This window comes from Balaenoptera acutorostrata, chromosome 6, assembly GCF_949987535.1.
Source record: "Balaenoptera acutorostrata chromosome 6, mBalAcu1.1, whole genome shotgun sequence".
In the NCBI taxonomy this organism is placed as follows: Eukaryota; Metazoa; Chordata; class Mammalia; order Artiodactyla; family Balaenopteridae; genus Balaenoptera; species Balaenoptera acutorostrata.
In genome coordinates this window covers 56,863,914-56,891,173 of record NC_080069.1, presented here as the reverse complement: position 1 = coordinate 56,891,173, position 27,260 = coordinate 56,863,914, and the positions used below count along the sequence as shown (strand labels likewise).

Sequence of the window (27,260 nt, the reverse complement as noted above, 5' to 3'; positions counted from 1 at the left end):
GTATTTTTGATGTATTTGTGGGGAGGAAGGTGATCTCTACATCTTACTCCTCCACCATATTGAAAGTCCTCCTCAAGATATTTTAGACATGCCCATCTTTTGGGTCCACCAACATAGGTGAAGGTAAAGGTGGAGTCTGAGTATCTGAAATCGGGCAGGGCACGGTCTTGGCAGGGCCAGAGGTTGTCTTCTATTCTTAACTGTCCTACTCATCCAAGACAGTTACTTTGCTAGAGAGAAATCCAGATTTTGTTATAATAAAGTCCTTCTTTGAGCATTAAAAGTTATTTTCTTTTTGTAATTCTACACAATTGCTCCAGTCTAGAGAAATCTGAGGATTTAAGACCAGGTTTTAAAATCAGAAATGAACACTTCCAAATTCATTTTTAATGTATCAAAATTCATGTATTTTTTCAAAGGCTGGATCCCCCATGAGTTAGCCAGGGACCAGCTTTTTCAGCATATTTTATTTTGAAGAAAGTGGAAATTTTGATTCCCACATATTGGTGTTCACATTGTAAACACTTTTTTCAAAGATTATCGTTTGGGGGTATATGTAAATCAGTGCATTTATATAGGAGACAATCAGTAATTTTGTATAAAATTATGTGCTTTAAGACTCTGCTTTGTTTCTCTCTAGTGGACGACACAGTGGTTGCTATTCCCTATGGAAGCAGACATATTCGCCTTGTCTTAAAAGGACCTGACCACTTGTGTAAGTAAACTCAGTTGTTGTCCTTTGGGTATTGGCAATTTTAGTAATTATTATTTATTTTTTGTTCCCAGAAAAGATTAAGATTTAGAAATACAAATCTTAATCCTCTATCATAATATGGTATTTTGAATGCTTCTGTTTATCTTTTGGTTGTCTAGGAGACAGCAGAAACGTCTGTGGTAATTACCTCCAGCCAGTCATCCTGAAAGATACAAAATTGATGTTTCCAATAGGGTGTTCATGAGTTAAGCACATGTTTATGATTTTGTGAATATTATTTTTCATTCTCTCTCTTCTTCCTCTCCAGTCATTCTCAATCTTTTCCTTGCCTCACATCTTTCTTTTTTCTTCTTCTTTTCAACCTTCCCTCCCTCTCCTTCATTCTTTCTCTTTTAATTCCTACTCTCAGGCTCCATTACTTTATCAATTCAGGGGAACACAGAAACTCCAAACAGCCTTAACCCTGTGGCATTTGAAGAGAACCATGTGGTCTAGTTAAGCATCCCATGTAGTAAAGATAATGCAAGACCCTAACGTCTTGAAGATAGCTTTTGGAATTCAAGATTGAAGGGTAATCATAACCCCGAAGATCAAATGGTAGCATGGTCCCACCAGAGTTTGTGCAAGAATTGATCTTCAGTCATGGCAAGCCAGCAGTCCACAGCCACATCTTTTTTTTTATTACCATGTAGTGCTGTTTAGATGTCGACCTGTAAATTACAAGTAGAAAATTATAGACTATAAACCAGGGAAGGGGTAGGAGAGGATATGTTAGCTTTTTCTGCAAAATTCACTTTCACTGAAAGACTTCACTTCAGTTGGTCCCTTGAGCATTTCTGATCTCCTCCGCTATGATTTTTCCTAGGTTCCTCCAAAGCCATCTATCATCTTCTGCTCTCTCTTCCCTCCCACACACATGCCTAAGAAGCCAACTTAGGTAGCAAGCATTATCTTTTGGCAATTGGATTATAAATGAAATCATTCCAAAAAGACAAACTGGAGGGAGACAAATTGGAGCCTGTGAAAGTTCAGATAGCCTACAGAAGCCTTTCTAAAAATAAAAATAAGTACATTTCATGGGGAAGGTGGGCTTTGAGAGTTCATGTGACATAAAGGAATAAGTAAAGTACAGTTCAGGCAAAGTCAAAAGATGCTGAGAAGTCACCTTATATGGATCCAAGTGCTTTTCTAACCCTGAACATCCCCCAAAAATATATTGTTCATGTGTCAAAGGATGATATATGTGTGTACACTGTTACCATTCAAATGATTTGTTTTTCCCCTTAAGAATTGGACAGAATTAACTGCTGGTGTAACAACCTCAGTCAGAAACAGTATTTTTCTGCGCCATGAGAGCCTAAAATAAAACATCCAGACTAATGCATCACCAAGTGCGCAACTTACTCCTCATTGCAAAAGAAAGAACCCAAGGGAAGAGGTATAAGAGGAAAATTGATTTTTATAAATGAATTAGTCTAGCCTCCCAGACTTAGTTTATGATTATTATGAATTAGTAAAGAGGATTCATTTTTATAAATGAATTAGTCTAGCCTCCCGGACTTCCTAATTATGTGATCACTGAGAAGCTGAAGAATTGGCCTTGTTTGGTTTAATTGCTCTAAGGATTTGATAGGTAAAGTGTCAGATGATAGTCATAAATGATTAAAAGCAAAACGGAATCTGCTTTTTCCTTCAGAAGGCATACTGTTGGTAACATATGTATAGCCAAGGAAGTTTCTATTTTTTTTTTAATTTTGTTTTTGTATTTGGAATATAACTCAGCAAAATGAATGTGTAAATAATTGATGCCTTGTTTCTCTGGCAGCCCTTTTACACTTCACTCCCAGAAGCTGGCCCAGTATGGGACCAACCTCAGCAAGAGTTAAGGAGGGCCAAACCAGAAGAGTAGACCATCTGTCCAGGTCCATCTCATCTTTAATCAGAAGTACCTGGGAGGTACTTCTGGGAGGCCTGGTGATAAAACTGAATCAGATGCTCAGGCTTAGACCTCCAAGAGTTTTCCAAAACTAAGTTAATTTATGTCCTGGAGATACTTCCACAGATGAGTGCAAATACATGGAAGGCAGCTCGAGGAGTGAAGGCTAGAGGAAGGAGATACAGAGATGCTGCTGCTTCCCTCTGATTACAACCACTGTGGTTGTCCCACTCCAGCGTTCTCTCGATGCCTTTTATTCTGTGAGGTCCTCTCAGCCCTGGGACAGGGGAGGAAAGCCAGACCTACTCCCAGAGAAGAGCTACATGACTTCATCTGAGGGGCATGGGCATTTAATTGGACACCAGCATTTTCTACCTGTTGGTATTCCTTCTAGTAGAGAACTTGAAGTAGACAACATCTAGAATAATTTAGTGGAAATACATTAGGTACCATAGTGCCTCCAGAGACCTTAAAATTGTCCTTAACCCCAAAACCTCAATCTGTAAAACACATAAGAGGGGAGTCATTCTGATTGAATGTGGGTAGGAGACCCAGATCCCTACCCAGGCACCCCATCTTTCTGCTAAAGAACCCCTGCCAAAACCAAGAGTCCTTGTGCAAGTTTTACAAACCATTGTTAGACTTAGTCTATCCATCTTTCATCACGCAGGAGGCAATTATTCTAAAATACCCAATCACATGAGAACTTAACCTACTTTGAAATATATATATCATAATTACCCTCATCCTCAGCATGCTCTGATTTCCTAAAACAAAAGATTCTTCCTAGGCTTTGTCATTGGGCAAATTCAGATAGGAATGCTCCAGGAATCAAGTTCCTCTCTCTGTCTTGAGTTCTTGTGAAATATCATATATGTATATAAGACTGAGTGAAATAATAAACAGGATTTTAAAAAGAAAAAGAAGTAAAGAGGATAGTTAGTTCCCTGTCCTTAAGTCACTATAGTTTCTTTATTTTGAGCAATAGCACAATTCAATAAGTAACCAGAAAGTATAAATAAATACAAGGTAATACATGAATATCAAGTCTCACGATGAGTGCTGAAGGAACTCAGAGAGGCACCCTGGGCCTCATAGAGCAAAAGGGAAACTTCAGGGTATTCTAGACGGAGGGCCATAAAGCCTGAAATCAATAAGATATGTATGGGAGATGGTTTACTCAAAAGAATAGGATTGTGGTAAAGTAAGGTCCCCAAAGGAAGTCATCCAGGGAATCAAAGATTTCTTGACAGGGAGCCCTGAATGCTTGGCTAATGAGTTTTAAAATAACTTCATTTGCTGCATAAATTCCTCTGTGATCCAGAGGTGCCCATATATTTTGTTTCTATCACATTTCAATTATGTCAGCCATATAAAGAATACTACTTCTCCCTGACATAGTTCTTTTGCATGAGATGTGCTTGCCTGTGGTCTGTGCTAGCCCTGGGAACATCTTTCTCTCCTCTTCATGTGTTTGATTATGTAGATCTGGAAACCAAAACCCTCCAGGGGGCTAAAGGTGAAAACAGTCTCAGCTCTACAGGCATCTTTCTTGTGGACAATTCTAGTGTGGACTTCCAAAAGTTTCCAGACAAAGAGATGCTGAGAATGGCTGGACCGCTTACAGCAGATTTCATTGTCAAGGTAAGCCCATTTAGGTACCTTGTTTTCGAGCTACCTCCGAACTGGTGTTACTTATAATCCCCTGAAGAGAGAGAGACTTTAGGTTTTGACATAGATTTGGAAAGCTTGTTATCCAGGAAATGTTTAATTCAAGGGTGTTGAGCTACATCCTAGACTTTATAAGAACATGCAAAAATTTTAAGGTTCTAGGGGAAAAAAAAAAAAAAATATATATATATATATATATATATATATATATATATATATGTTCGTGTGTGTATAAGTTAATAAAAAGACCCCACTCAAAAAGCCATCATATCATTAGCTGAGGGATATAAACTGTTTTTAAAACAACTTAGGATACAGTCGTTGACTCACATAAGGTATCTGCTGTCAAAGAGAAAGACTAATTAATGATCCATAGGCTTGATCATGCGTCCAGTTGCAAGGTTTTTTTCCCTCTTGTACTGGCAGCAATACCAAGTTGTTTCCTTCTGTCAGAGCTTCCCTACTCTTCAAGGTAATATAAAACACATTGCTGGAAGCAACATACATGTTCTGTAGGAAAAATGTACACACTAGAAGACTGTTTGGGAATCCCAGTAAAAATAAAGCGTATTTTTGCCTTCAGTAGGTCAGAAGGACCTGAAGGATTTCAGCTGTAAAGCTGTAGAACTTGTAATGTGTCCAGGACTCCATAAATTTCTCATCATGGGATCTGGAGCCAGAGGACATTTGATTTAAGCTAAGGCTTGATGACCCCATGGCAGCTGGAAGTCAGGATGCATGTTGGAAATGTGATAGGCAGTGAGGCTGCATGGAAGAAGGGTTCCAGAGTCCGTCCTCTGTCTCCATCTTCATGGTAGCCCCTTTAATCCAGTCCAGATGCCAGTTACATGACCGTGAACAAGAAGCCACAAACCATCAGAGATAGCTCCCAATAGAAGTGGTGTGGTAGGTAGTTAAATAATTTCAGTTGAACAAACACATACAGTAAAAGAATGAGAGATGCCTTCATTTCTTGAAGCCCTTAGAATAAACCACTTATACTAATTTCCCTAGTAACTTTGCAAGAGTTAATACACATACTGAAAATATAGAATTGAATTCAAGTAATATCGTCCACATTTGAACAGTTCACAGAATTGTCAAATGCATTTCATATGTCCAGCTGCCTTCTGCACATCACCCACATGTACAGTGAGCTCAATGTGTCCAAAATTGGACTTGTCTAGCCCCAGAAACCTACTTTACCTTCTTTAATTCTTATCTTGTGGAACAATACACTATTTACCCAGCCAAGTCAGAAACCTCTGATTCACACCAATTCCCTTCTCCTATACGCCCCTAGTTAGACATTAAACTTTGTCAGCTCTACCTCCATACCATCTCTGAAGACTGTTCTTTCTTCTCCATCCTTGCCACCACTGTCTTAGTTTAGGTCTTTGTATTTCTCACTTGAACTAATGCGATGGGCTCTGAATTAGCTTCCCAGCCTCTGACCCATTGTCCATGTTACCTTCAGAGTGAGTTTTCCAAAAACCAGAGTGAGTTTCCCCTATTCATAATCCTGCATTGCCCCTTACCTCCATTCATTGCTTTGGGATTAAAATGCAAATCCATAACCCAGCATCTGTTACTCTCAGTAATCTGGATTCTGTCTACCTTTCCAACCTCAGCTTTCACTTTTCCTCTCCTGTTTCAATCAACTGAATGACTGGCAAGTCCCCCAACATCTTGCACTCTCATAATTCATTACCTTTGCGTAATGCTGTGTCCTCTCTCTGTGATGCTCTTATCTTTTCTTCCCCCATTTTCTTCACTTACTCATACTTGTACTTCAGGACTTTCTCCTTCCAGAAGCATTCTGTGACTTGACCGCAAATTCCAGTTTCCATCACATCTCCCCTGTTCGTGTTCCTCAAAGGAAGGGGCAGAATCATATCTGTCTTCATATCTCCGTAAAAAACCCAACAAGTGCTGGATGAATAAGGGACTTTTACCACATGGCAGTTGCTGAAGTGGGACAAATATGACATCTTTATCCTTCCTGAAAGGACACTGAATCTGAGGGAAGTTGAGTGGTGTGCCCTAGCTCACACCAATGACAAGCCAGGACCAAAGATCATGTCTCTACTTCTGGCTCAAAACTCTTTTTAGTATTCTATGTTGCTTCTAAGCGGGTATTTTTTCTTCAATGTATAAATATACATATTAAAGGAAAAATGAACTTTGAGGAACTTTTTGATGCTTTCCTAGATTCCTAGCACCTGTAAGTATCTTCTTTCAGAAAGAGGCTGAGCTATCATTTTACTGTCTTTTGCATTATATCATCTTTGGTGACCTAGCTTCAGGTTGCAAATGAGAGGAGATAAGGTTTCATTAGAAAATATCAGGATCAAATAAATATAAAGTTATTCTAAAATAGATTATATAATTTTTAAATATTTTTACTCAAACTTGAAAATGAGCCAGATAATGTAAGGAGATATAGGGAAAAAGAAGAAAATTACCTTTTTTGCCAGTGATTTATAATAAAGCAACATTTTCTCCCTTAATTTTCCCCAGGAAATAGCTGAAAATGAAAGATTACCATTTGCTTATTTGCCATCTTTCATGATTTAGGTGCTTAGAAATTATATACACACAGTTTGTAATTCAGTCTTCAGTGTCATTCAAAGTATAATCTCTTTTGCATTATACATTAATTTAAGTAACAACTTCCTTTCTAAATGAAATACATAGGGATCAGAATGGTCATTTGTCAACATCTCCTTGGAAGTTTATTGCCAAAGTACCATTTTTGTTTATTTAAAAGGAAAAGACTCTTTTGCACATAAGGAAGATTTTCTCACAGTGAGAATTCTTATATATTACGATTGGTTCCAAAATTATTTTTGGAATCTCTTTTTCTGGCCACCTTTAAAAATGGACTAAACACTCATCTTACCTCCTAGGGGAGTATGTCTTCCAAAAATGTGTACTTCATACACTGGCTATACATTTTTGGCAATGCTAGTGTAGAGGGATAAAAAGGATAAGCACTCTAGAATTTTGTATATTCTCCTGCTTACTGGGGGTGTGACCTTAAGTATGTTGTTTTACCTCCTTGAGCCTATCTACTCATTTGAAAAATGGTAATAAAATCTCCCCCCATAGAGCCTTTGTAAGGAATTGAATGAGATAGTGTGTATAAAAGCAAACAGAACCAAGTGACTTCCTTTCCATCTTTTTCAAATGCTTTAACTTCCAGTCAGACTTATCACGATACCCTGTCTACACAATGGCAGAAAACTGCTTCTCTGAAGACAGTCAGAGGCTGATTGATTTACAAGTGGTACACCCAGGAACAGTTTGGCAGGTATAGCTATAAGACAAATAGAGGTGGGCATAGGCTGGCTGTGACACCTATAATCACATTAATTGTTAGGGGTGATTGGCTATTGGCTAGATGATTGTCTGCCTTAGCATACCCTTCTTCCCTTACCAAGCCATGTGCATCTTTTCTGAAGCTACAGACTCAGTGAAAGATAAGGACCTTCCCAGATTAGAAGAGGGTTTTTTTTGGTCATAGTCTGGTCTTTATTAGAACATTGAACTTAGCTCTACTTGTGAAAGCAGCTAAGGTGTATTTATACATACTCAGTTTGTGCCCATTTTTAAAATTTAAGAGAGCCATATTAGCTGGAGAGAAAAGTGGTTGATGAGTACCTAAGCCACCAAAGTAGCAGAAATACACAGCCTAATAGTAAACCATCAGCGTATTCAGAGCTAAGAACACTGATTCACAATTCATGCACTGACAATCAGAGAACAGTTATTTCCTACAGAGGATAATTTTCTAAATGCATTACACTTCCATAGTTGGGGAATATGGTTAGGAAGATTGGCATTATCCCAATTTTTGCCTAAGTACTCTAGGGAATAGAAAGCTGGTGGTTTCTATTCGCAAAGTTAGGGCATTAGGCAGAGATGATGCCTTCATATTTCTTTCTGGACAGCCTTGAGCATTACCCTGTACATAATTCAGCACCCCCCCAAAATTGTTTTTAGTAAAGGGGACACAATAGGAGGGGCCCCTGGACAGAAATCACACATGCAAAGTTATGAGAGTTCACTTCTTCTAGTAAGTTTATAGAACCTCCATGTTTATTCTTCTTTCAGGAGATGCTTTCATGCGTGGGGCAGATTGATTTCGAAATATGGTATCTGCCCTCTCCTAGCTCATAATGCCATTTGACAGGTAAAACACTGAATAGGAAATTTTGAAATAGTGGTACATATCATTAAGTACCAAATTAAAATGGATAGTAAAAGCTATAGATACTTGCTACAAGCTAATGTGATGAAGACACACTTTGTGAGACTTGGGCATCCTGTGAAGCTCAGGTAGGATTAAAATCATCGATTCTTTTCTCTGGTGGAGGCTGAGCTTTGGCAAATATTTAATTCCCAGTTGATTTCACCCTGCCATCCAGCCTGTCTCTAGATGGACCCCATACTGGTTAACCTATGTTCATACAAAGGGAAAATCATTGTTGTAAGCCAGACATTCTAGAGCAGAAAAATCTAAATTAACTATAGGAAAAAAAGAATTATGTAATAAATAGTGATTTCGTTCCCCCAATAAATATGCTCCTTTATACTAATCGATTCCAAGAGTTTAGAACTGAGCTGAGTACAATACCCTGCATTTCTTGTTGGGCTTCGCACATTGTTCTACCGGTGCAACAGCTAGGTTTAAGATACAGCGTCAGAACCAACTCCTTACATTTCTGTGACGCTGAGAGAGGCAGACCCATGCCCAGTCCTAGCCCCACTGGCTCCACTCTGCTCACTTCTTTTCTGCCCTCCTTCTGCATTGCAGCACTGAGACAGTCCTTCTGTTACCAAGTCTAAGCTCACTCTGTTCGCCACACAACAGGCCAGTGAATCGGGAGACGAGGTGCTGAGGCAAGGAATACAACTTTATTCGGAAAGCCGGCAGACGGAGAAGATGGCAGACTAGTGTCTCAAAAGAACCATCTAGTCGGGGCTCTGGATGCCAGTTTCTTTTATAGAACAGAGAGGGGGAGGAGGTGGGGAAGTAAAGTAAAAAGACCATTAAGTCTTGCAAACATCTCCTGGAATGGCCAGCCTCGGGGAGGGGATGTGTTAATTCCTTCTTTCTTGCAGCCATCCACAGGTGGGCAGGGGCAGGATGTTTCCCTGAACAAAGACACTTTGGTTTAACATTCAGGCAGAGGGGCAGGTTTCCCTGAGGCAGGCCATTACAGTACAGGCAGTATTCTTTTAGTGAGCAAAAGCAACGGGAAGCAAAGGTTAAAGTAAAAGAAACAGATCCAACATGTAGTCACATTTTGTTCTTCCCTGTAACACATCCAGTAGACTCTAGTTTGCCCGGCCTAGCATCTTCGTCCTGACACATTGCTTCCACCTCTTTGTTCCTTAGCCAACATTACACTCATTATTTCCAAAGAAGCATCCCTGATCTACTGCCGTACGCAAGGGCTTTGGGCAGTAAATCCATAACCAACATCTCTCATGCAACCCTGAGCCAAGGGCCTAGGGGCTGAACTGCTGTATCTCCCAATATTGAGGTCTGGCATTTTAGGAGGACTAGAAAACTCTATAGGAAGTGTAAAAGTAAAGTTGGGTGCTAACAATTTTTTTTCATTATTTTTACTGAATAACCTCTAATCTTAGCATTTCCAACTGTTAAAACAGTGGAAAATTTGTCTATGTTTTATTCCAATAATAACTAGCATTTTTACAAGCCCTTTCCGCTACACTATCCTGCCTAAAGAGATAACCTTCAAAGGAGAGTGAAAAGTACTTTTGGGTGAGGGCTGCATTGTAACAATACTGCCTCTTTTCATGAAATTTATCAACATAATCAATTTTGTCAACAAGAAATGATTAGTAACATCTTCAAGAAAACTGCAAGATGTATATAAAAAGATAACACTTCCAAGAATTTGTCACAAATAATAGTTTGCAATTCCAAAAGTGCTTGAAAGGACTGTGGTCAGTAAATAATTCATTTGTTTTCTTCATTCATGCATTCATTTATTCAGTTGTTTGGACACCTACTATGTGCTTAACATTGTAGATGATGCTGAAGAAAGAGCAATAAGCAAGATAAGTGATACTTGCCTTCCTGGAGTTTACAGAATAAGGAAGAGAAAGGCAAGAGAATAACAAATGTATCAACATTAAGTATTTGTAACCACCTAAATGCTAATAAGAAAGATCTGATTATTGTTGCATATTCTTCAAAGCCCACAAAAGCATTTTAAAATATTTTTACAGTTTTTTGAGGATTTGCTATCACCATCTGCCACCAGAGCAGCCCCAAATGAAAATATAGTAGACTGAGGCATTTAATAAACAGATTCCCCTCTTTTCCGTTTTATTCCCTCCCTAGCAGGCATCCTGATGTATTTCCACCATTTCCAAGCCTTCCCAAGTCATGACATCCCTGGCTGCCCTAAGAGCAGGTGACCAAGTTGAATACCATTGTGGGTCCAGGGGTCCCAGCTCAGCGCCTCACAGTGGCAGGTCTGCCCACAGCTCCCTTTTGTCCGCCTCTCCTCATGCCAGAGCAGCAACTTAACTGCCGGCAAGGCGGGTGAGAGAACCCTGCCTGCCAGCTACCCCCTGACAGTCCTTCTGGGGCGAAAGTTTCTACAACATTCTAAAGAGAAAGGAACCTAGGTGGGGAACATCCCAAGGCTCACAAGTTACCCTTTTCCCCCACTGAGAAGGAAAAGTATGGCATCTCATAGTGCTTCATCTGCAAGAGCCTATGTGTGCTTGATGTCTTTTGTGAGTTTGAAATCTCTCCTTGATTCCTTCGATTTTACGTGGACTTAACACTTAACCAGTTATCCAAGCACACATTTGTACGCCCTGCAGCTCTACCGTGACAGCATGATCAACTGTTATGGAAAGTGACCAGTTTTGTCTCCTCCTTTACTTTCAATGTGAGAAGTCATTATATTGAGTTAGAAACACTGAACCATTATAATTATAGGAAGAAAAACTTGGTTCGGAACGTTCTTTTTCCTTATTAACTTGAAGAGGTCAAAATTACATATGCCAGATGGTTTAGTTCCCTAAAACAAAATTCTAATGTGTCAGACTGAAGCTTTCAATGTACATTTGAGAACCAAAACCTGATGTTTGAGGATTTAGGGTTTATGAAGCTCCAGACCTAATGATAAAAAGAGTCCCAGCAGCCCAGAATTCATAAAACCAGGAAAAAGGAACACGGTGGTTCATCTCTGTAAGCAACAATTGAGGCCATCAAAGTTAGGCGTCCAGCTAGCCGCTTCTTTTTTTTTTTTTTTTTTAAATATTTTGTCCACTCTAAAATGTAAATGTAAAATTAAGAAGATACTGAGGAGATTTACAAGGATACCACTAAAGATAAATGTCTGTATCTTCACAACACTGATAGGATTGCTTGGTACCATAGAATGGCAGCTTTAGAGACAGGCAGACCTGCATTCAAATCCCTGCTCTGCTGTTTCCTTGCTGTGTTGCCTTGAGCTAGTCACTTAACCTCTATGAGCCTCATTTTTTTCATTGGAATGTAAATGTGGAAGATAATGCAGAGTAGTTTTAAGATTCAATTTAGTATAAATAAAATGTTCCCTGCACACGGTAGGAATGTAGTAAGTACTGTTTGTTGTGGTAGTTGTAGCTGTTCTTATTAAAAGAAGGCAACTATTGAGAAAGGAGAAGCAGGAGTGCTTTCAGGGCGGAAGGAACCAAGCAAGATTATGAGATGAGAGATTTGGATACACCGTAATTGGTTTCATCTGTTTGAAATAAGATGTCCGTGTTCTTTCCAATCTCTTTTCAAATCTAGGCATAGAGTCTCTGCATTTGTGGTCATTGTGCATCATTTCATTGAACTCATTGAGAACAATATTCTTTCTAAGCTGCTTGTATTCTTTCCTTCAACATGGTATTTACTAACGCTCCCTCTTGACGCTAAAACTCCTTGACATTCATGCCTTTCTCTTTGGGCGTGTGGTGCTTTTATTGGTAATTCCGAGGGAGCTGAAAAAAGGACCTGCTCCATTTTTTGCCTCTTTAAGCAGACCAAAAGATAAGCCCGGACACTGTAGATATTCTAGAACAAGGTTTCTCCAAGTATTTGGATGTTATATCCTCCTCATTTTGATTCCCGCCTCCCCCACCAACGCACACACTTTCTTAGGACTAGTTTAATTTCTAGCATCCCGAAAGGGACCTCTGCAAAATAATCTGTCTCTCCAGATCTAAACAAATTTTCTGGTCTTTTTATTTTTTATGGAGCTTGTGTTCAAATGAGAGTCCTCTTCTAATAGCTTTCCAGCATGATAATCACACATCCCAAAAGAGCTATCGGCTTTTGTGAGCTTAAAAAAAAAAAAAAAAAAAGCCTTCCAAAGAATGTGATTAATACTACCTCCCTAAGCAAGCAATTAGATATCCTGTATCTGACACATAGGACTGAAAAATATTAATCTGTAGGCCATGCTCCCCTTTTGTGAAAGACACTGTATTGCTTCAGCTGCTGTTGCTTTAAAGTAGGGAATTGTATCACTGTTTATTCTAATTAGGAAAGATCTGGATGCTCTGTGGGTCAGAATCCTAGCATAATATGAGATATTCTATAGCTTTTCTCTCTTCTTTCTCCTTTGCAGCGCTTCCAGATTTTCTGAGGAACATTTCATATTCTTATCCAAATGCCAAAAACTGAGCTAGGGTTTAGCACCTGTTCCTTGTTTCCTTCGGTGTTCCTATTTCCCTCTGCACCCTAGGTATTTAATCCAGTTTTTAAACTCAGTAGCAAAAAAAAAAGGCTATCTTTTAAAAAAAATCTGAAGGGCTTCCCTGGTGGCGCAGTGGTTGGGAATCTGCCTGCCAATGCAGGGGACACGGGTTCGAGCCCTGGTTTGGGAAGATCCCACATGCAGCGGAGCAACTGGGCCCGTGAGCCACAACCACTGAGCCTGCGCGTCTGGAGCCTGTGCTCCGCAACAAGAGAGGCCGCGACAGTGAGAGGCCCGCGCCCCGCGATGAAGAGTGGCCCCCACTTGCCACAACTAGAGAAAGCCCTCGCACAGAAACGAAGACCCAACACAGCCATAAATAAAATAAAATAAATTCTTCTTAAAAAAAAAAGAGCTAGGCTCATTTCATCTAAAAAAAAAAAAAAATCTGAAGCCCAAATCCATCAATTTCGTCTAGATAAAGGGCAGTTGGAACAGTGCTAAGGCTTGAAAACATTAACAAAGACTTAGGCCACGTGACTCTGCTGACTGTTGCTTCTCTAATTGCTGTGATGGAGTTGGAGTTGTCCGTGGAACTTCCTTTAGTATAATAAATAGCCCGAGCCTTGCCCTTGCCCAACTGTCTAAATGTTGTATGAGGTCATTCTGTCTTTGTAAAAGCAAGGCATTGTTCCTCTTGGATACTTTTCCTTCTCTTTCAGTTTGAGTTTGTTTCCTCAATCTTGTACTTCTAAACTATTAAAGAATTATTGCCTCACATTCCTCCCTTTTAAAAAACAAAGGAGTTATAATTTCCATAAACACATGTTATATTTGAAGTAAATGCTTTTATAATGCAAGTTGGTGTTTTTCAAAGTTTGACTTTTGGACTGCCTACATTTGAATTGCGTGGGTCTCTGGGCTGGAACCCACGAATTTGCATTTTAGCGAGCTTCCCATTGGTAACTTTGCACATTAAGATATATGAATCACTAAATTGCCAGGAAACTCCAAGTATGTCCCTGAGTGGGAAGAGCTCCTTAATTCTTTAACTCTTTATTTCTCTTAACCAATGACAGTACCTTTAATTTTTTTGCAGCATATTGCATTTATAATTTTCTTAGAACAAGTTGTCTATTTCTGAACCTACATTGAAAAATCCATTTAATTTTACCCATCATACCAGAGAGGTTGGAAATAAAAGAGGGTAAAGGAATGGAATAAGTGGCTTGGGATACAGTCCTGCTAGAATCACAAGTTGAGACGTTGCCATTCCTTGTTCTGTGGCAACAGAACTGAGAAGGTGATGATAGTGATGGTTTATGCCAGGACCATTTGCTGGTTAGATGGTAAGATGGGTGATACTGCCATTGCCCCTTCTCTCCCAGTGCTGTCCTGGACACAGCCTGAGGCCATCATTACTACCACACGTCCTTGTCCAAGCTGCAAGGAGCCCAGAGGGCACCCCTCTATCACATTAGTTCCTCTGCTTTGCCGTTGTCTCCTGCAGATCCGCAACTTGGGGCCCGCAGACAGTACAGTCCAGTTCATCTTCTATCAGCCTATCATCCACCGATGGAGGGAGACGGATTTCTTTCCTTGCTCAGCAACCTGTGGAGGAGGTAATGGTGCTCACTTAGTCTAGGAGCTCTTGGCATCTCTGAGGGAAGACTCAGCTGTGATAAAAATAGAGTCATTTCAACATATGGAAGTGCTGGGTGCATCAGATTCTTTCTTCTCAGTGAGGCCAAATCCTGAAGCCTTCCTGTAAAGCAGATACCTCAGTGTAGATGCCCCATGAACGTTTTCTGTCTGTAGAGCCCCATCAGAGGAAATGGTCTTTCCTCCTTTCCTTGATTCATGGAAGTCCAGGACAAGCTGTGTCATACCCAGGCAACAGCTTGGTCTAGAGGTGATTCTGTTCATTTGAGAACAAACTACTCTGGTTGAATGAACTTATCTATTAAGGAATGAAGTGAAGAGTGTTTATCAGGCCTTCTATGTAGCATGATGTATCCAAGAAGAATCAGAGATTAATTAAAGAGAATAGTTTATTACCAGAAAAAAAAAAATCACTGCACCATAGGCTTAGGCTCAGTTATTTGTCAGCTCTACCCTGTCATCCATACAGTAAAAAGAATGCCACTTGACTTATTTATACATTAAAACACATCTCTCCTGAAAAGTCACCAGATGAATTCCCATCTCTGCTCCATCATGTCTGTAACATGAACAGCATTTTGTGTTACTGGAAAAGGTCCCCCGCACCTTTAATAATTACTACAATGGCTACAGAATAATTTCCATGAATTATTTTATAAGAATTTATTTAACCATATCCCTGTAGAAGATCATTCAGTTCATTTAAACTTCTCTATTATAATGTAATGAATAACTTAATACCTAAGTATTTTTCTCCTTTCAAATTATTTTCTTGGACTAAATTCACAAGAGTGAGTTTCAGAATTTTTGTGGCTATTGGCATATATTACCAAAATTCTTTCCAGAAGGGTAATAAACAGTCTATGAATATTTTAGTTTCGTTGCTAACTGAGCCAGTATTTGTGGACTATCACTTTTTTTCAAGTTTTGGTAATTTAATGGGTATAAATTCTATGTATATTCCTTTAAAAATGAGCACATGAAATAAATTGTAGCTCCAGCTTCACGGAAACCTGTTAATTGGCTCACTTTAAGTAGCTAATCCACATAGGTATCACTATATTATTTTGATAAGAGAAACCACATAGGTATCACTATATTATTTTGATAAGAGAAACCACATAGGTATCACTATATTATTTTGGTAAGAGAAAAGAAGGATATTACCTCAAAGTGGAGACAAATGATTATCCATTAATTTTCATAAAACAATAAGAATATATGATATAATTCATCTTCATCTGTGTCTGCATAATGTGAACAAACCATTGAAAAGGAGGTTCTATAGAGCATTGTTCAATTTTACCTTAAAAGCACTTAGTCAAAAATAAGTGCTTTCACTCGGTTGTTACATAACGATTAATTCAACATTTTAAGCATTTCAATAAAATAGTGTTTCCAGTTGCTCTGTCTGTGCTGAATGGAAAATTACTTTGCTTAAAAATAAAGTGCCAATTACTTTGATATTTATGGGAATATGTTGTTTTGATACACCTATTAATGACTAACACAGGAAGCAGTTTCGAAAAAAGAAATCTAAGGAAATATTTTTTTTGTCTTTTATTTTTAAATAAAAAACATGTTGTGTGAGAAGTAGCAATTCAATAATAGGCCTGCTGCGTCAGTTTCACATAGAGCTGCTGCTGGCATATAATTTCAGTAACGTTGATAATGGCTTGCTATATAATAAGGCAATTAATGTTAGATTCATATACAAACCAACCTCTTTGGGCTTTATTTTCCTCACATCTAAGTGAAGAATTAGAACCATCAGTAGTTCTCAAATGTGCTGAGCTATCAAACGCTTTCTTCAAAGGAAATCTTACTAGGGAGCCAGATAAAGGAACACTGTTCAGAGTGAAGACCTGAAAGATGTAGAAACCAGCCTTCCGCACGTTTCATGGACCACAGTTTGAAAATTGCTGAAGAAATGATCTTTAAATTCCTTTATATGTTTCTGGTTCCACATTCAACTAGCTGAGCATTTCACTAAGTGTAAAGAATTGCTACTCCAAATACCCTGTGAAACTTTAGAAAACGCAATTATCTGACCATTTTGGTCCTTTATTTCATTTGTGTTCTAAGTTTTCATTTCACACACACTGGAAGAGCTTCCCAGCCACATTTTTAGCTGACAAATTACAATTTTTAAAAATCATAATCTCACATTTAGTGTTTACTTACTGCTTGTGCCCACATTTTACTACCCGATAAATTCTGTCCTTGAGTAGAAATTATTTTCTGGAAATTTATAAAATAATTAGCTTGTCATCAAGTTATCTGCTTTAAGTATAATGTAATTGAAAAACAAAAGCATATTTACTTATGTAAAATATCCTTTTGCTTTTTGATTTTCTTATAAGACAAAATTAAATGGAACATGTGTTTTTAGCCATTACTTTCCATGCTTTTCATCTTTACAGTAAAATTGTTAAAAGGTCTTTTTTTAGGTCTTAGTGAACAATAAATTTTTGTGGGTGGTCTGAGAACACAGCTTCAAGTCAGGAAATCTGATTTAGAAGCCTCCTTCTGACTTCCTAAAATCTTTTGCAGGACTTTTAACGACTCTAAATCTGACTTTCTAACACTTATTTAGCAATAACAATATTCAACCACTGCCCATGGGGAATATATTTTGGAGTTGATTAGGGTTAGAATGATACAAACGGCCTAATTTTTTAAAAATACTCTATATACATTTATTTTTCACCCCAAGAATCTAAGTCCTCGTCACCATCCCACCAGAAATCCATAGGACAAGAAAAAGGTAGGTAGGAACGGTAAAACATACTATGAGTAGAATTAAGTATTACTCAGCAACACTATTTTTAAATAAATAAAGAGGATTCTCTAAAGAGTGGAAATTTGTGCATGGAAATCAAGAAATATTGGCTAGAGAATTAAAGAGAAATGGTAAAGGACTTTGAAACAAAAACTGAACAGTAGGAGGTATTTTTTTGGTTGTGCAGGGAAACTTGAGATTTATGATGGCTACTGTTGAGGTCTTAGTCATCCATTTACTCAGCTTAACCCATTCAGGTTGAATTTAGGCAAAGAAGAAAAAAAAAGTTTCCAGGCAGCTAGCAGTACCCAATCCTATATCATGTCCCATGGTCACCCGCTGACCAAGAGGAGTGGTGTTGGGGGTTATTTTTTTTAATTTGAGAGTTTATTCTCCCTGAGGCCCCAGGTACAAGGGAGGCAATTTTGCATCCTTGCATGAGATGGTTAATAAATAAACACTGATGACCTTTTTTAGATACAGAATTCTGTGTTAGACTTTTAGATTATACAAAAGAAATGAATAATAATAGTACTTACGACAGTCTTATAATCTAGCTATGCTCTTATGTAGTTCAAACCCAATGGTATAATTTAATTATTAAAATTCGAGTGGAAAAACACAGTTTTTGAGGCCTGCAAAAATTAGCAAGCCTTCCATTTATCCGTCTTTGGTCCTGGAAATGACTGGAGCATTGGGGAAGAATTTTCATTAATATGAGATGGCCAAAAAAGCCTAAGGGAATATATTACATTGATGTGTGCATTGAAATTTGCCTGAATGGTTTGATACTGCAGGTTACCAGCTGACATCAGCTGAGTGTTACGATCTTCGGAGTAACCGAGTGGTTGCTGACCAATACTGTCACTATTACCCCGAGAACATCAAACCCAAGCCCAAGCTTCAGGAGTGCAACTTGGATCCTTGTCCAGCCAGGTCAGTCACATTTACCAGTTTGTTTACCATAAACATAAATCAAGTTCAAATAAGCTTCTTAAAAACTGTTTCATTAAAACTAAATAAGTGCTGCTGTCCAGTGTCCATTCCTAGTCATGTGTTATTAGAACCCATGCCCCTTACTCTTGCTACTGTAAGATGTCATCTCAGGGTCTATAGGTTTTCCATTGGTAAAGCTGCAGGTAAAGCACTCTGCAGAGTCATTTTCTCTTCTGATTTTGTTTCACTCTGGTTACTTGTTTCTGACCTTAACAAACGTGACGGTACAATGTTCTCAGGATTCTTTGCGTTTTCACTCTGTCACCTGATCAGTGAGATGATCAGAGCCGAACATATTTCAGGGTCACAGCTGACCCATTTTAGCCTATGGTGGGCCACACCAATTAACCAGAATCAAAACCAGCCTTGGAACAGTTCTTCCACATTCAAATAAACTCAGCCTTTGTTGAAGAGAAAGCAGGACTTATTTCTAATAGTCAGATTCTTTTTTAAAGGTCTTTTTAATTAGGAGCCTTAAAGAGACACTTGACACTTTCACATATGTTTGCTTTGGGGAAACCATAATTGACCCTCAATTATTTGCAGGATCAAGAATCAGGCTGATGAATGAACTATCTCAGATGATGAGTAGTCATAGAAGTGCAGGTCAAGAATCTTTTCATGGGTGTAATGTTTGCCTTTTTAGTTGCAACACTACCTGGTAATTTTATTAACTTGGCTTATTCATCCTCAACACGTGAGAGAGGATATATGAAAACTCTTATCCTACAAAACTCATCATGAAGACCAAAAGATAGAGAGTCCTTTCCAAGACCCTTGGATTTCTGAGAAACATCTCAATGGTATTTTTTAAATCATAGTTTATTAACTATATATTCATAAAACAAAACTTTGAATAGGCAAAATACTACATGAGCCATGTGGCTGAAAATCACTCTATCTTTGAATTGTAGGCAATGCAATTTTAGTTTTTGTTTTCTGCTGTTACCTTTTTAAAGTGTATTTTCTTGTACTCTTTCTGCCTCACATTCAGGAATTCTAAATTCTACAGGTGATGTGAAATTGCTATTATTAATTTACTCATAGACACCACATTACCTAGCTGATAAAAGTGAACTCAGAATAACAGGTTTTCATTAAAGAAACAGAAGAGTAGATATTTTATAAATATATAATTCAGGTGAAGTTTAATTTTGCTTCATATTACACCAGAAAACTATGTATTAAAGATTGGATACGGTATAAAACTAAATGAGGTGTTAAAATTTTGCTTGGACCTCTTTATTTTGGAAATATTAAGGGTATGAGGTATTTTTAGCCAAGGTAATTCTAACTCATGCAATTCAACCCTAGTTTAAAATTATTGTACTTATTATACATCTTTATCCATATCTGTACCAGGAAGACCAGTGCATAAAAAGCATAATTATCCCAATTCAAACGGGTTGACTCAGCCATAGAGCAACTTTGAAGGTCTTATACACAGTTCCGTGAAAATTTATGTGTGTATTTCTAGGAGAAATGACGAATTCACTTCCCACAACTGCCTAAAGCTTTTCCCCCACTCAGAAAAAACTTCAGTGAAGAGATGGCCATGAAAAACAGTTGTGGAGTGAAAGCATTTTGTTAACAATTTTAAGGAATACGTTTCTAATCAGTAAATAATTTACTCATTTTTTTTCTGGCTTCTGATTTTCACCTATCTTTTCTGTTGGAGTAATATTTTTGGCCTATTTCTTATTATTCAAAAGCAAAAGGCCATCCTACATGAAAGAAGTTTGTGAAATTTATCCTTTTTCTATGTCTATGTTATTTTAAATCATCTAACACAGCACATGTATAAATGTTGGAACAGGTGGCTCTTAAAAAAGAGAGAGAGAAAAGGAGACAAAAAATAAGTTAGAAGCAAATGTCAGGAAGCTGCTTTTTTATTACAGAGGTAATTAAAGAAAGCTGTAAAACTTAAGACTTAGCAGTAGAAGAGGTTTAAGAGGAAACTGCTTTAGGAAATGTAGATATGCTAGTCTGAGGTTAAGATACTTCAGGATTGCTGTGAAATTCACTGAACTCATTTGCATATCCAGGATCAAAGCAACCTTCCTGAATTCCAAGAGAAAATAAGAAGTGATAGTCTGAGAAAAGGAGATGAAGAGACTCGATAAAATAGGTCTGCCCTCTCATCAGACACAGCAGAATCAAACCCCCAAGGAACTGTTTTCTAACTACAGATTTAACTGTCTAATAGTAAAATCAAGAGTGACATGGTGACATTAAACAACACCTTTGCGTCCAAACCTAGAAGCCCCTAAAAGGGAAAACACAAGAGGTATTGTTTAGAACAAAGTCACATATTTTGGAATTTCCAAAGAAATTTATTTTGTGTAGCCATTGAGATAGTTCTTCACTTTTCCTGTATTAGACTTTGATTTTTGGCCGATTATTTGAAAGCAAAATCCCATTTAGATAGCCACGTTCATTCCCTGTCGAGATTGGGAAGTACCATGGACAGCAAAAAAGGCACTAAATAAGTCTGTATCCCTGGGTTTATTATTTTACCCTTCTGGGCCTTAGTTTTCTCACCCACTAGTGGAAGTGAGAGGGTTATTTGTTGTATTAAATTAGTGGTTTTCCAACTGTGCCTATAGACGTTGTTGTTCCATGGAGTTGCTTCATTAAATTTCATTTTATATATTTGGAAGTATCTTTAAACAGTAACTCACAAAAAGTATACTCAAACATAAACAAATGTTAACTTGTTCAAGCTAAGCTAAAATTAAAAATTGTTGTCAACTACAGTAAAAATATTTCACTACCAAAGGAAATACTTTTTGCCCTCATTGTTAAGTTCCGTGATTATGTCTGTTTAATTAAAAAATAAATATCTGAAGATTGTAAGGTGAGCTGTAAAAATTGTCACCATTAGCAACTACTTCTCTAAGAATCTTCTCATTACTACACACCTAAAACCAAAACAAATCAGAAATAAACTGGATGTGATAACCGTTAGCCATAATCCTTGATACCCAATTTTTCTGTTTGCCAAAATAGCCTCACTGTTCTCATTAATTTGCTTTATAATAAGTGGAGATGGTATACATTTGAACTAATGAATGACATCACTTACTCACTTCACTCACCAACAGCATCCATAGGTTTCCATGGTTGTGGCTGGATTCATCTAGTGGTTCTTGGGACTAAAGAGATTGTTGCCATCTAGCCTATTCTTTCCAAAATAATTTTCATGTTTTCATGGCTTTTTTCTGATTCTTCATGCTAACTCAGAAATGTTGGTAAGTTAAAAGACTATAATGAAAATGATAAAATTCTCTAAAAATCTCCAGTGCCCACAGATAATCACTATTAATGCTTTTGCTATATCTCTTTCCAGTTTTGTCTATAGCTCATACATAGGTAAAATCATTCTGTAGATAATAGACACGTGGAATTCAATGACCTAGCATTCTTGGTTTCCAGTCTTCTAAAGCAAGCCTGAATATCTATGACATGTAGTAACTTGACATTTCCTGAGATAGGAATTTGAGTTCCTTTCACTACAAGACCAACAAGTGAGCTTACCCAGTGGCCAGCTGTTCCATCCCAAGGAAGCTGTATTGCTCTCTACGGATGTCATTTATGCAGTTACTTTTATGACATGACAAAATACTTTGTTCCCAGGCCAAAAGCGGTCTCAAAAAAGAAGCTAAAACAATGCTTATAATGGGACAGAAGAGAAAGTGAAGTTTAAAATTTAATAACTTTTAGCTAAAATTGAGCATATTTCTCACGGGTGACTCAGAGCTATGTTATCACTAGTCCCATCACACACCCTATACAGAGTATAGTATATGTTCTGGTGGTGGTCCCAACTTGGGCACACCCAGAAGTGCGGAGGCATGGCCCTTCTGGATATCAGAGATCTGGACATGTTTAACGTGTTTTCTGCTTCATTGATTTAACACTGTGGTAGCTAAGACACTTGGAATCTTATCAAATGTAAAATCCTCCTTGTGCCTGCCATGCTATAATCATAGCTTCTGTTTTACACGAGGGGAAATTATTTTTTTTAACGCAGTACCTGGTGATTTGTGCAATGGTTTGTGTCATCATTGCTTCTTGGTTGAAGGGTAAAGTCTATCATGTGGCCAGAAAGCCTCCAAATGTATACCTGTGGTTCAGCAACAACTAAAAAGGCATAGTTTTAGTTCAGCTAATAAGCACTTTATGTTTTCCGAGTGTCTTTCAATGTAAAAAAGGCTACATTTGGCCTTACGTAACTCAGTCTAGGAGACTGGTAAGACTGTTAAGCCTGTCTGGGGGGAATTGTGCAAGACATTGTTTGTGAGAAGATCAGAGAACTACCTTTTCAGGTTATTTTTGGTTTGTTTTTTGGGTATTTTTTGGCACAGACCTCTGCTTTTCTCTCCAAGGCAGTAATGAAGGGGGCTTAAATTGGCAAGGGTTGGAGAAGGGAAAAAAGCTCTCACTCATCACACTATCATGGTCACAGTCATTAGCAAACAAATCTGTTTTTTGCTGAAACTACATCCAGATTCCCCCTTCCCTCGAGGAATTCAGAGCAACAGTCCCAAGCAAATGCCCAAACTTGTATGCCCCAAGTGGCGGTTCTTTTGAGTTCAAGTGGACTTATTTTGTCCAGCTCCATTTAATTTGACAGCAAATTGCAAAAGTCATCCCTGGCCATGGGACCGAAGTGTGAACAAAATCTCAGAACTGAATCCTAATGCAACTTAAATCCTAATGCAAGAGAAATAATCTGCATCGTGAGCGACAGTATGTACAGTGGGACTATAAAACCCAGTCACAGTAACTTGGTGAGCAACTAGTCCAGTGGTGATACAGTGATTATCACTATACCATGGTGATTAGGAGGGGAGCTTTGGAACAACATAGCCTGGCTTGGGATCCTGGCTCTGTCACTTACTGGTTTGGGTAGCCTTCGGCAAATTACTTGTTCTCACTAAGCCTCAGTTTTTTCATCCTCTGAAGTAAGGATAATAGCTACTTACTTCATAGAGCTGTCATGAGGAATAAAGGGTGTAATACATTTAAAGAGCTTAGCAGAGTGCCTGACACACTCAATAAGTATGAGTGGCTGCAGCTATTATGACTAAGATCACCGTTATGATAATGTTGATGTTACTTCAGAGAAACTCCTAAACTCTCCAGAAATCAGCTTTCTCCTCCATGAAAGGACTTGGAACTCTAAAATTGCATGTGGGTCTTCTAGAGAGGTAGCTCTCTATCTGCTGTTTTAACAATAGGAAACATAAATTCCTAGGAAATTGCTTCATGAAAGCAAATCACATTTATCAGATTTTTAAAAAATCATGATCATGAAAAATTAAGATAATTAGCAACTCCTAAAATCCCCACTTAACCAGCTATGAGACACTGCCATTCAATCTGCCCGGGGTTTATGCCATGTGCATCTCCAAAAAAGGAGAACTCAATGTAAGGGCTAGAAAATGGTTTTCTCAGTTGGCAGTTAAAGTATAATGAAATGTTTTCCTAGTCACGAAGCTCTTTTTGTTTTATAAAAGTAGATAAATTACTTAGAAAAGTAACAACTTCCTTCTTTTTACTCAACCTCATTTAAATATACTACTTTAAGTAGCTAATGAATAAGCGACAAAAAATACCATCGTAAAATCCCATTTGCACTTTCATGCATTTATGATGAGATAAATAAAGCAGAGTTCTGATGCTTTTTAGAATACATGGTTGTACCCTTCCCAAGTTTATAGACCTGCCACACAGCATCAGACAATCAGCTCTAACTCAGTTACGGGACAATTCTGTTCTTCCACCAAGCCAGTTCATCACTAATAATAATGATCACTTCATATGTTACATTTTAAACTTTTTAAAAGTGTAATTATACACAATCTTTTAATTAACTTATAAGTTAATAGGACAGGTATTATCATCATCCTCATTTTTTACTTCAATTTTTCAGTTTGACTTTACTAGCTAAGTAGCTTCTTTACTTAATTTCTCTAGGCCTTAGTTTTGCCATCTGTCCAATGAGTATAGTATTCCTGTCAGGCAGTAACTATAAGGAGGAAATGAGATGTTGCACGTAAAGCTCTTAGCAAGATGCCAAGCACTCAATGAAAGTCAGCTATTGTTATTGAGAACCAACCCTATAAAATGACTGGCCCAATGTTACTGCTGTCTGAAGTTTCTACAGTGCTTTCACATCCGTTATCTCAATCCAGTTTTACCTTCCCTAGGAGGTTAGCAAGACAGGGATTATCATCTGTATTTACAAATGAAAATACTGAAGCCCAAAGAAGTTATGGGATCTGCACCAAGTCCGGGCAGGCAGGAGAAAGCTGGGTCACGGACCTAGGTGCCTCCGCTTCCAGAGCAGCTCCTATGCTACGTAAACTCAGGTCACCTGCCCTGGTGTCATCATATCCTACAGGTACCCTTGTTCGGCATGATGCCTGCAGCAACCTGTGAGACCTGGTTTAAACCCACCATACACCTCCACAGCCAGCACAGAACTGCCAACCATGTCAATGCAAAGTTTGGTGCCCTGGATCTCTGAATTGATCACAAACCTGGGTTAAGCACGCCTTTTTCATGTAAACGTAAATACTGATGTTTACTCAAATCAAACAGTGACCAAATCACTTGGGACAGGACAGGAAAAACTAAACAAAGCCCAAGGAAATATTAGTCCCATTTATTTAAAAGCAGTTCAGAAATTGCATTCATTAATATCAGAAATGTTTAACCACAGAAATATAGATAAAAGGAAATTATGATATTTTGGATCAAATGATCAAAAACTCTCCAGTAGTTGGTTTTATAGCAGAAAATGAATATGTATCTTTAAAATATTTTCAAATCCTAGACAATGAAGCAGGGTTTTTTTGGTCTGATTTCTAAAAGATAAATGAATGTTGCCTAGCAGCTACTATGTTTTAAAAAAATTGTAACCTATTTACAGAATATTTCCTCATTTGCTGGATCTCCAACTTGCCTCTTTAAATGATAGGGAAACCTACAGTGTTTTGTAAAGTCATCAAGTTTTAAAATAGGAGAGATTTTGAGATGATTACCTAGTTCAGTGGTTTTCAATCTGTGGTCCACAGAACTCTGAGTTCTGCCCTTAGCAGCCACTAGGAAGGGGACAGATAAGATAGAGCTCCATGAGATGGGTTTCCAGGCACCCATTCTTACTTCATCTTAAATGTCCTGATTTCATCCAATACTTAGATTTTGCAGAAGACCAACACAGAGGTCCAAATGCAATGCACTCAAGGTCACACAGAAAGAGAGTTGGCAGAGAGGAGAACAGACCTTCCAACTCTCAACTCCTCAGGGGGTCCTTGTCCTCGTTATGCTATAATCCTTTGTGCTCTGCCACTCATGAAAAAGCAAATGCTTGAGTCTCTGCCAACTTTTTATTACTTCTCTCCTCCCCCATTCTGAACAGTTGCTTGGGAACAGATTGGTTTCTATTGGCCTGGAGTTGTTGAGAGAAGATGAATTACTCTCTTCTGTGCCAGAACTGCCCCCACCACCCACAATTTCATTCATTTTTTTATTGAGTACCAATCTTTTGCCAAGTTCTGTGCTTGGTACCATGGCAAAGGCAAAGTAAAGCCAACGAGAGTCTGGACCACAACACTGCCCGAGGGAAGTTGAATTGTACAGTTACAAAGCAGCATGATACCTGAAAAGACACATCAGACAGACAGGGAAGAGAAGACTTTTTTTTTAAACTATCATGGCTATTTCTGGGAGATGCCCAGTGGAAGAGATGTAGAGCTTAGCCAAGCAGCTTAGAAGCACAGTTGCCATTAAGCTGTCCTTTCTCTGCCCCAGGTCACCCAATCACCTCTGCTTGTCAGAGCAGCCAAACTACCCTCTAACACAGCCTGCCCCTCATACAGATGGCAGAGCTAGCAAAAGGCAAGGAATGGGACTAAAGATGTGCACCGTGAGTGACAGTTTGTTTGGAAGTTTCTTTAACCTTGTTCTTATTTGTTTGCGTGCTTTCATTCTGGATGGTAGCTTTGCTTTTGTGTCTGCACATCAATGGCATGATTTCATTGACTGATTATTTATGAATTGCCTCTGTGCAGGGCACTGTGTTAAAAGATATAGTAAAGAACCAATATGGATTTTGTCCCATATTGTGAAACTAAAGAAAATGTATACATAGTTAAAAGATAGTACACAGTTAAAAGTGATGAGGGGAGTTAGTGCTATGGGTATTTGGAAGAGGAAGAGAGAAGTGTCTGGCTACACGTTGAGAGAGAAAATAAGGACAGGCTTTAGAAGAGGTAGCACTTGATTAAGAAATTTCATTGGGTGTCATGGGCTGCATTGGGAAGTAAAGTATCTGTTGCTCTGACAGCAGTGAGCAGGCTGGATTGGAGGAGACAATGCCTGCAGGCAGAGAAATCTGTTAGGAGACTGATGCGAAAGGGCCTAAATTCATGTCACAGAGATGTATTTGGCAGACATCACTACTGGAAGACCTCCGTGTCTGTAGGGAATACAGGAAAGAGAAGAGCAACGATGCCCCCGCGGTATCCAGCCTGGGTGGGTGGGAGGACGGCAGTGCTCTGAACAGTAACAGTGATCACAGGAGAAGCAGCAGTTTGTAGGGGAAGATAATGAATTGTCTGGACCCACTGAGCTTGACATACCGAGAGTACATCCAGCCATCAGGACGTTAGAAATGAGGTTCTGCAGCCCTGGAGAAGAGGCAAGAGGTCGTGAGAGATACACTGGAAGGGACAGTTGAAGCCATGAAAGCGACTCCTTATGATTCGT

General features: G+C 38.5%; 1 protein-coding gene across 2 annotated transcripts in view; it reads left to right on the top strand.

Annotated features, from left to right (window-relative positions):
• ADAMTSL1 (ADAMTS like 1) overlaps nt 1-27,260 on the top strand; it is a 467,116-nt gene that overhangs the window by 177,957 nt on the left and 261,899 nt on the right. For both annotated transcript variants that reach the window (XM_057549050.1, XM_007176787.3), the window contains exons 6-9: nt 641-715; nt 4,138-4,295; nt 14,553-14,664; nt 18,284-18,422. In XM_057549050.1, the coding sequence (XP_057405033.1) occupies nt 641-715; nt 4,138-4,295; nt 14,553-14,664; nt 18,284-18,422 (484 nt within the window). The remainder of the gene's footprint in view (nt 1-640; nt 716-4,137; nt 4,296-14,552; nt 14,665-18,283; nt 18,423-27,260) is intronic.